At 41.8% G+C, this 10,964-nt stretch overlaps 2 protein-coding genes across 2 annotated transcripts in view; one reads left to right on the top strand and one right to left on the bottom strand.

The window, feature by feature from the left end:
- Nucleotides 1-1,334: 1,334 nt before the first annotated feature.
- Nucleotides 1,335-4,168, top strand: Ttc30b (tetratricopeptide repeat domain 30B). Its single transcript, XM_031370688.1, has one exon. It carries the CDS (start codon nt 1,548-1,550, stop codon nt 3,540-3,542), a length of 1,995 nt encoding a protein of 664 aa, XP_031226548.1. The 5' UTR covers nt 1,335-1,547; the 3' UTR covers nt 3,543-4,168.
- A 4,661-nt stretch (nt 4,169-8,829) lies between these two features.
- The window catches only part of Agps (alkylglycerone phosphate synthase), a 92,761-nt gene continuing 90,626 nt past the window's right edge, over nt 8,830-10,964 (bottom strand). Inside the window, exon 20 of the mRNA XM_031370687.1 lies at nt 8,830-10,964. This exon is cut by the window's right edge and continues 3,291 nt beyond it. The gene's annotated coding sequence lies outside the window, so the exon portion shown is untranslated.

Genomic DNA, 10,964 nt, shown 5'->3' with positions numbered 1-10,964 from the left:
CATACAGACTTCAGTAAAGTTATGATCAGTTTGTGAGAAGCCTTACAGTGTGCTATGAAATATGGTTGGTAACTGGCTGCAAAATATTGATGGCAGAAAAGATTTATGAGAACAATTCTATTAAAGAGAAAAATAATACCCTCATGTTTAAGTTCTTAATTACAAAGCGAAGATATGCCACCATTTGGTCATTTGGTCTTGGGTTGTAGCTAGAGGATATCATGGAAAACTATAAAAAGTAAGTCTCCCAGGTGCCTACCAGAGCCACTACAAATGATGCATGCTCAAAAAGCACAGCCTTGTTATTCGAAAATTATACAATTTGTCACTACTTCATTTGGAAAGAACATGTTTGTATTTTGCTATCTTATTTATTTCTCAAATGCTTAACTAAACACTATAATTATGTTCCCACATTAGAGTTAGTCAAATCTATGGACATGGTTTTCAACAGTGATTCGATATCAGCTTATAAGTCGGTAGTTTTCCTCTGACCTGTCATACTAGTATAAAATTGAATTTATACAGAATAACCTCTCCAAAATGATAACACAGAACGTAGAGACCCATGCTTAAATAGAGGGGGAAAGGAGAACTAGTTACTGCTTGGAGAGCTTCGAATTAAGAATCTGGGTATGGGAAAGGAGTTGGCAAAGCATTTCTACTTTAACTAGCTGATTCATACATGAAAACAAGGTTAGAAGCTTGAGAAACACAGGCTGATTACATCTTGCTAGAGTTTAGAGGTGAGAAAAATAACATACGGGAGAGGGGAAAATGTTAGCTTTGTGGTTTCTCCTTGAAGAAGGAAAAGACCAAAGCCATGTGCTTGACCAATGCAAGCACCTATTTACGTTCCTAACAGCTGTCATTTAAGAAAAAGGGAATGAATGGTGCTTAAATTTAAAACAGCACCAGTTACAACGCAGACTCTTCTTTCGCCTCTCATCACCTCTTGATGCAGAATAAAATACGGACTGCCAACCCTTGCTTAATAACGTTCTCAGAAAGTGGGCTTCAGAGCAGCTGGCAAGAATATACTAGAATTCCTGAAATCCAGAGAAAGCCCGCATTCCCATTTCGTCACTATCGCTAAGCAACTCAAAACCTCATAGAACAGCGAATTTTTGGTATCCCGGGGGACTTTCACCAGCACACTTTACTTCGGTGTCAACAAAGAAGCAAGCAAAGCAATAGAAACGAAACAAGATCCCTATTCCAGAGAAAAGGCAGAGACTCCCAATCACTGTCACACGTCAAAGAGTAGAAACTACATTTCCCAGGATGCAGGGCGATAACGGAAGCGATGCAAGCCGGGACCTGGAGTATCCCTCTCTGAACTACCTAGAAAAAATTTCTGGCCAGGCCCAACTGCTTCCCTACAGCCTAGAGTGTTTCAAAACTAATCCAGAAATTGATAGAACCGTGTCGGTGGTTCTCTTTTATTCACAACAAGACCCTTCCGTAGCATAGTTGCCGCTGAACAGCTTCCGTTTCCGGTTGGCCTATTGCCTTGGAAACGAGGATGCAAAACAAGCTAGGTGACTATGGCAGGGCTGAGCAGCTCTCAGATCCCCGACGGTGAGTTCACAGCGGTGGTGTACAGGCTCATCCGCGACTCCCGCTACTCAGAGGCGGTGCAGGTGCTCAGCGTAGAGCTTCAGAGAAGCTCCCGCAGCCGCGCAGGGCTGTCGCTGCTGGCCTACTGCTACTACCGCCTGCAGGAGTTCGAGCTCGCTGCAGAGTGCTATGAGCAGCTGAGTCAGATGCATCCGGAACTCGAGCAGTACCGCCTGTACCAGGCCCAGGCGCTGTACAAAGCCTGCCTGTATCCAGAGGCCACCCGTGTCGCCTTTCTCCTGGACAACCCAACCTATCAGACTCGAATCCTTCGTCTCCAGGCTGCTATCAAGTACAGTGAAGGTGACCTCCCAGGAGCCAGAAGCCTGGTGGAGCAGCTGCTGAATGGAGAAGGTGTGGAGGACAGTGGAGGGGAGAATGATTATGATGGTCAGATCAACCTGGGTTGTCTACTCTACAAGGAGGGACACTATGAAGCAGCCTGTTCCAAGTTCTTAGCGGCCCTGCAGGCTTCTGGCTACCAGCCTGACCTTTCCTACAACTTGGCTTTGGCCTATTACAGCAGTCGACAGTATGCACCTGCTCTGAAGCATATCGCTGACATCATTGAGCGTGGCATCCGTCAACACCCAGAACTAGGTGTGGGCATGACCACGGAAGGCATCGATGTTCGAAGTGTTGGTAACACTATAGTCCTTCACCAGACTGCTCTGGTCGAAGCCTTCAACCTCAAGGCAGCCATAGAGTACCAACTGAGAAACTATGAGGCAGCCCAAGAAGCCCTCACTGACATGCCACCCAGAGCAGAGGAAGAGTTGGACCCCGTGACCCTGCACAACCAAGCTCTGATGAACATGGATGCCAAGCCCACAGAGGGCTTTGAAAAGCTCCAGTTTCTGCTGCAGCAGAACCCTTTCCCCCCAGAGACCTTTGGCAACCTGCTGCTGCTCTACTGTAAATATGAGTATTTTGACCTGGCAGCTGATGTCCTGGCAGAAAATGCCCACTTGACTTACAAGTTCCTCACACCCTATCTCTATGACTTCTTGGATGCCATGATCACTTGCCAGACAGCTCCTGAAGAGGCTTTCATTAAACTTGATGGGCTAGCTGGCATGCTCACTGAGCAGCTCCGGAAACTTACCATACAAGTACAGGATTCAAGACATAGTAGAGATGATGAATCTGCCAAAAAGGCTGTAAATGAATATGATGAAACCCTTGAGAAGTATATCCCTGTACTGATGGCCCAGGCAAAAATCTACTGGAACTTTGAGAATTACCCGATGGTGGAGAAGATCTTCCGCAAATCTGTGGAATTCTGTAATGACCATGATGTGTGGAAGCTGAATGTGGCCCATGTCCTCTTCATGCAGGAAAACAAGTACAAAGAGGCCATCGGTTTCTATGAGCCCATTGTCAAGAAGAATTATGACAACATCCTGAGTGTCAGCGCTATCGTGTTAGCCAACCTCTGTGTTTCCTATATCATGACAAGTCAAAATGAGGAAGCTGAGGAGCTGATGAGGAAGATCGAGAAGGAGGAGGAACAACTCTCTTATGGTGACCCAGACAAGAAAATCTACCACCTTTGCATTGTGAATTTGGTGATAGGAACCCTGTATTGTGCCAAAGGAAACTATGACTTTGGCATCTCTCGGGTAATCAAAAGCCTGGAGCCTTACCATAAAAAGCTCGGCACCGATACGTGGTATTATGCCAAAAGATGCTTCTTGTCCTTACTCGAGAACATGTCAAAGCATACAATCATGCTGAGGGACAGTGTCATTCAAGAATGTGTCCAGTTTCTAGAGCACTGTGAACTTTATGGTAGAAACATCCCTGCTGTTATAGAACAGCCCTTGGAGGAAGAAAGAATGCACATTGGGAAAAATACAGTCACGTATGAGTCAAGGAAATTAAGGGCTCTCATTTATGAGATAATTGGATGGAATGTGTAATCGTGGCTGACAGTGACTTTTATCATGATGACTTTCTATGTAAATTTTCAGTTTTTCCTGTATCTAGCTTTTGCGATTTGTATTTGCTACTTGTGAGACTTTGTACACTTTAGTGTAACAAAAGAACTATTAGCACTTTTAGATCCTGCCAAATGAGATTATGTAAGGACCCAGGCCCTAGAAGGTACTTTCGAAGTCTCAAAACTGAGAAAGATGTTGTTTCTATCATGGTTTCCTCCATTATTTTTGTTTTGATGTGTCTTGGTAACCTTTGTTATTATGTTATCCAGGGACCAGACATTAAGTTCAGAACTCAGTCATCCATAATATCTTTTTGTAATCACTCCTTTGTTATTATCTTATCCAGGGACCAGACACTAAGTTCAGAACTTAGTTGTCCATAATGTCTTTTTGTAATCACTCCAAGGATTGTGTTTTCTCTTTGCGCAACTCCCATGATTTTATAGAGAATTTAGAGTGTTTGACAGTTTTCCAATATATGTATATTTTGTCCAGATTAAATTTCTTAGGTAATAAATGGTTTTGCTAGTTTTTAAGAGTCAGTAGATTCACTTAATAAACTACAGCACTAATAAATACTATAAAATAAATAACAAGAAAAGAAACCTCTGTGGTGGTTTTGGCTCCATGAGTTAGTGATCTGAATTTACGATCTAGTCATAATATTGCTGTTTTTCAAATAGTTTATTTTCATTTATCTCTCACAGTAACCAGGATCAGAGGTAACCAGAGAACTCAGGTTTTTTGTTTTTGTTTTTAATTCTCTCATATAATACATCCTGAATGCAGTCTGCTCTCCCTCCACTCCTCTCAGTTTTTCCCACAACCTCCCCTCTCTGTAATAAGAATTCTGGAATTTTGGTTTCTTTTAAAAAAAACACAGACACACAGAAATATTCTAAGAATGTGTTTTTATTTTAATCCTAGGTGTGGGGGTGTGGGACTGCTTCACAGCAGCTGACCATGATTTACCTCATGCTCTAACCAGATGCTGATAGTTTCTGATTGTGTAATATTTGGGATTCTGGGAACTTTTCAGAGGGTATAGAAATGCTAGGACCCTGATAGGCAGGATTGGTGGTTGTTTGTGGAAATTGTGTGGAGTTTGTTTAGTAGTAGTGCTCAAAGAAGAAACAAGAAAAGAGAAATTAGATTCAGAGATCTCTCTCTCTCCTCTCCCTCTTTCCTATCTAGTGACAGAGGGTGAAATCTGGGAGATAAAAGGTGGGAAAAACCCACAGAGTAGTGAAAGCAAGCTGTACTTCTCCCCCAGATCCACTCCTCCTCCTCCTCCTCCTCCTCCTCCCTTAAGAAAAGAGCAAGCCTCCCAGGGATATCAACCAACACTGTATAGCAAGTTACAATAAGACCAGTCACAAAGTCTCTTATCACGGCTGAGTGAGGCAACCCAGTAAGAGGAAGAAAGTCCCAAGAGGAGTCGAAATAGTCAGAGATGGCCCCCTCCATTGTTACAAGTCCCACAAAAACACCAAGCTGACACCCATAACATATTTACAGAGAACTTAGCACAGACCCATGCAGGTTCCATAATTGCTACTTCACTGTCTGTGAGCCCCTATGAGGTCTGCTTAGTAGATTCTGTAGGCCATGAAGAACTCGCTTATTAATTAACTTTAGCTGTACAATTTTGAGTATGCTGTGGTTTCCTTGTTTTAGGGAGTTGGGTACAGAAAATTTTACTTCATTGCTATTACCCTGTCTAAAATAACCGGTTCCCACAAGTGATGAAAAAGTCTGTCCTGGAATGTAAGCTGATATATTCATTGTTTCAATCCATGACTCCCAGTAGTTTTATTGGCTTCCCACTGAGATCTCTGCTCATTCCAGTCAACTTATTTTACTTTCTGAATCCTACAAAACCAAAAAATAAACAAACAAACAAACAAAAAAACATGTTTCTCAGCCCCTTGGTCCTGTCTCTCCATAAATGTAACCCCAATCTGACCTGGTTTAGAAAAATAGTTATCAGGTTAAACCACATATAATTGTTGGCTTTGAATTTCCTGCATATTCAGCAGTTTCTTAGGTTCAACCAGATTTCCTTTCTACTAGCAAACAAAAAGCCCCTACCATCATGTGAAGATGATTTTTCTCCTGGGTGCTCAAATTCTGTTAGAAAAGAAACTCTGGCTCAGTGTGTAGTCTAATACTTTGGGATGGAGGCATCTGTAGTAATGAGCTGAGCTGCTATCATTGGCAGTGTCAGTTTGATCCCATACCGGAGGAGAATCAGTGTTTAGTGGCCTCTAAAAAAATGCACCCCACAGTACATTCTATATCTCAAAAACGTTCTTTGATAACTTCTGCTGTGGCAAGTCGTTCTGGTCCCTCTTAATTTCCACATCCCCCTTAAGAACTGGAAAGTAAATGAACTGCAATCTTATTTTCAACAATCAACATTAAATTTTTTCCCTATTTCCTCTCAACTTTTCTTTAAAAAAAAAAAAAGTTTAAAGTAATGTTAACCACTAAAAAGCAAATGTTCTCCAGATTCCCTTTTGCAAATAGGCCAGCCTTTATTTGGCCAGTTTATTTATCCAGGTGCTGTTTGTGGTTTGCGTGTATGAGTGGCTTAATTTTTAGAACATAAAAAGCTTTTCAGAGCAGCTTTTTAGCCCTTGCAGCTGAGCAGTTAGAATTTCCTGGTTAGTATTGCAGTCTGGTAATTCTGCCTGCTCTGAGTGAAGGAATGAAGCTCAATCAAGGCATTTGTCTCCTTCCTTGCCCAGGCTCTCCAGAGACTTTAATGACAACAAATTCTCAGGAGCCAGGAGCCTGGAGCTGAGGCCTGGAGAAGCTTGGGGAGAGTGACATTCTTAATCTTCCTGCAGGATTTACTATGTTTTAGTTTTAGCATTTTTATTCAAAGAATTTTATATTTATTTATTTATTGAGTGCAAGTGTGCATGTGCCATGGTGCTTCTGTGCTGCTAAGAAACTTGCCGTCTTAATTCCAGAATGACTTTACAACACCAGACCCTCCCTTCATGATATATTTGACTGACAGCCTCTACAGCTGGCACAAAGCATGGTTCCATGCTCCCTGCACATACCCGGTAGTACTAAAAAACACTTTTCTTGACAAAGGGGAATCATTCCCCTCTATTTCTAAAGCTTTACTGCTTTAATACTTCTCTGTAATACTGACATAGTCTAATTTAAAGGGCTTGGATATAAAAGTCATGATAATAGCTCTGGTCTCCAAATACACAGAATTTGAGCAATGCTACCAGAATTTTAAGGCTAAAGTTCCAGTTACGGGAGTCACAACAGTCTACACTCAGTTACCCACAATACACCAATCAAATAAAACAAGAGTAGTGAAAGGCTGAAAACAAATCTTTAATTGGTATGGCCAAGCTAGGAAGAACAAGGAACTTGTGACCCCAAGTTCATCCTCATGGGGACAACAAGATGAGATTTTAATGGCTGAAGAGGCTTGGAGTTTAACAAATAGCAGGTGCTGTTTCAGGACTGAAGTCTCTTGAGTAAATTTCTGGGTTCTGATTCTACAAAGGGCTTGGTGCCATGGTCATCAGGCAAAGGGAGCAACCAGACTCCTCTAAGATCACTTCTCCAAACATGGTGGTGGGTCTCATCTGAGATGGTGTGACCTGCAAAGCTTGCTGTTGATCAGGGATAATCTCAGAACCTTGTCAAAAGGGTGTTTATCCATCTTGAAATCCAAAGTAACTTCAGAAGAGTGACCAAGAAGGAAAAAAGTTAGAAATATATATATATGTGTGTGTGTGTGTCTTATATATATATGAGAGAGAGAGAGAGAGAGAGAGAGAGAGAGAGAGAGAGAGAGAGAGAGAGAGAGAGAGAGAGGAGAGAGTGAGTGAGTGTCAGGGGCCAGAGTGGAACAGCATACACCTTTAATTCCAGGACTCAGAAAGCAAAGGCAAGTGGATCTCTGTGAATTTAAAGACAAGGAGTGTTAGATTTGGATACAAGACAGCTGCTCTTTGAATGTGGTCTCTGGTATAGCATGAATGGCACACTAACACTATCTGTGAAGGCTGGATGTACAGGGGCAAATGCATACCCGTTCCCCAGAGGCAGACCACTAGAGTCCAGGAGTACTGGGAAAACACAAGTGGTTCATCTGCAACGAGACACCTGCTGCGCAGAAGAGATCACTTGCTCTCTAGGGGTGATAGAACTGGTTTAAAGGAATATCTCAGATGGAACCCTCACAGAATTGTCATGACAGGTTGCCCCACACTAGGATGCCTTTTACATGATGGTTGTGAGTTGGATGTTTTCTTATGGTTACCACTGTTGTGATAAAGAGCACACCCAAAAGCAATCTTGGGAGGAAAGGGTTTATTTCAGCTTACAGTTCCACATCACAGTCCATCACTAAGGGTAGTCAAGGCAGAAACCTGGAAGCAGGAGCTGATGCAGACTATCAAAGAATGCTGCTTACTGGCTTGCTTTTCCATGGCTCATTCATCCTGCTTTCTTATGGTAAGTATCCAGGACCACCAGCCTAGGGACAGAAATGCTCATAGTAAACGGAAATCTCCCACATCAATCAACTTAAAAAGTGTGCCACAGTTTTGTCCATAGGCCAATCAAGATGGGAGCATTTTCACAATTAAGGTTTCCTCTTTCCAGATGACTCTAGCTTCTGTTCTCACAGCCTGTACCCATTCGATGCTCAGTTTCAGGCATTGAGACCTAATCACAAGTCCCCCTGAGTAGCACCAATGTGTCTGTTACTCTAGTCATACATAGTAAGTGCATTGTTAAGGGGTGCTGCCTTGTCAGCTAATTAATAGGTGGCCTTTTAAGAGTTTTGTCCAGATCTCTCTAGGGCTTTTTATGTGTATCTGTGTGTGCAAGCACACGAATATGCTCATGTTCATGTGTCTAGGTACATTTGTGTGTGTGCACATACATGCATGAAACCCCAAGCTTGATGTTGAGTCTTCTTCAATTGCTTTACACCTTATTTTTCTCCATTTATTCACTTTGTGTATATGGGTATTTTATCTGCATGGATGTCTGTGTACCACAAGTATGTCATGTCCACGGGGGGCCAGAAGAAGGCATCAGAACCCCTGGAACTGGAGTTGGAGACAGTTTTGAGTCCCTTGTAGGTGCTAGGAATCAAACCTGAGTCCACTCGAAGAGCAACCAGTGCTAGTAACCACTGAAATATTTCTGAGAGAGGATGCTATTGGCAAGGTTTAAATGAAATCACAAAGAAATAAAAGGTTCTGTAAACAATGATTGGCTTTAGAAATGATTTATTTGTTCCCAGCACATCTTTAAAAATTACACATGGGGTTTTAGAACAAGACTAAGAAAACCAGTGGGAAGAAATTCTGAACATACACTAAAAGCATGGTATCCAGACTATGCATTGAGCCCTTGTGAGACAAATGGCATTGCTCAGTATACCTAATAGGCTGTGCAAGAACCTCAGAAATGTCACCTCCCACTACACAGCCACTTTTAGACTGTAAATGTTACGGGAAGAATTGTTTCCTATGCATTAGTTACAGCATTATAATGGCTTACACACACATTTTACCCACATGTAATTCCCAAAAGATTACTACAATACTGGCAGAACATGTACTGCCATGGAGGAAGACTCAGGATAAGGTATTATTCAAGTCAAGATGTATCAGAGCAAAGTATTTCATAGGCCTAGTTAAAAAAAAAAAAAAAAAAAAAAAAAAAAAAAAAAAAAAGCAAACAAAAGAACAAAGCTGTATAGAACACACCTACTTCTCCCTGGATTTGTTGCTGTCCAGGAACAAAATACTCATTATTCTGAAGGCACCATTACACACAAAAAATACAGACACACACAGTATGAGGACTAGAAACCCTGCCTCCAGGCCTGACTCCACGGGGCTGTGTGAACAGAGCCAAAAGCATACAGTGGCTGTCTCAGGACTTGCCAACCCACTTCTCAGGGCTACTGGGTTGGAACAGTAGGAATGAAAAGTAGACACTTATCCCACAGACTGATTAGATGTTTGAGTCTAGCTTCAGCATGTAACTCACTGAATACCAATAACCTAAGCCAACACTTAACAGTGTTTCTGCATACAGTCACCAAATTCTGCTGTGTCTTGAACAGGAAGAACCTTGAATTGCTAAAGCATCTCTTTCTTTACAGATGCGCCTTCTCTCATTTTAAATTGTTTCATGGAAAAAGAGAAAAATCCCAACAAGGCACTGCAGGCTTTTAGGGAATAGTGTTTAAGTCATCACTCAATAATTACCTATTTACTAAAAGTACTGTGCTACAGGCATTGCAGGACCTCTGTGCACAGTCCAGGGGACGGAGGCATTCCACAGCACACACGCTGAGAGACAGCACCAGCGTAGGCTGTTGTCCAAATGCCATGTGTAACCGAGCAGTCTACACTCAAGACTTCCTTCTCCTGTTTCCTTGATCTCAGGAAGCAAACCCCTAGTATCTAAAAAACATTTCATCAAACAATGTATTATTATTTTATTCTTTAAAAATAAAACAATATTCTCTGGGGGAGGCGGTCTTTTCATATTCACAGAACTAGGCATAATTCTGAAAGGGCTCTTTGGCTCAGGTGTGGTACCCATCTGTGATCTTTCCTCCCTCCACTGAGGAGCTGACTGTACTTAGCAGAGGGTGAGGATGTTCACTGGGACGCTCCAGGTTTGAAAGAGAATGCTTCAGAATCACAAACTCAACACCACTGAGGAGTTTAGTCTTGATTTAAAAATAATCAGAGACTGATGCAACTTAGCTCATGATATGTTCAGCTGTAAAGCCAAAGGGATTTAGTCATAGGTTGTCTAGATAATGCTACATTAGCAGACTTGTAAAAAATTATTTTCTACTTTCAAATCTGTGGAAATACAGAGCAAAAAAGTAAAGTTGAAAACATATGCATACAGAAGAAAAACAGCTCCACACTTCCTTTGATTTAGAAAAAATCATAGGCTCATGTCCATTTTATTAATAATGTTTCTATAATCTCTTAACATTATACAAGCAGTTTTACAGTTAAGTTTCACACTGAAGACGAACACTATTTGGCTTAAGGAACAGAAAGGTGGGTTACATCCTTCATGTCAGACACATACTTCAACAATTTAAGAAAACCTTTTATACTTTCAGGACTTTCTTTCTTCAGTAAAGAGAAATTAGTAAGAATTAAATGAATCTGTAGGCAGATGGCTCATAATGGAACATAAAGCCCTGAGCCAAGCCAAGCCAAGCTTCCACAACTGACAAAGCCAAAGGCAGAAAACTCGGAGCTCTTTAGTCCTAACCTGCACCTGCTGTGCTCCCAGCTTTTCTCCTAAAAGCTGAGCCTCTGTTAAAATCAAAATCACTGAAGATTAAAGTGACGGGGGGGGGGGGGCCCC

The sequence above is a fragment of the Mastomys coucha genome, unplaced genomic scaffold (assembly GCF_008632895.1).
Source record: "Mastomys coucha isolate ucsf_1 unplaced genomic scaffold, UCSF_Mcou_1 pScaffold15, whole genome shotgun sequence".
NCBI lineage: Eukaryota > Metazoa > Chordata > Mammalia > Rodentia > Muridae > Mastomys > Mastomys coucha.
This window is presented reverse-complemented; position numbering and strand designations above follow the sequence as displayed.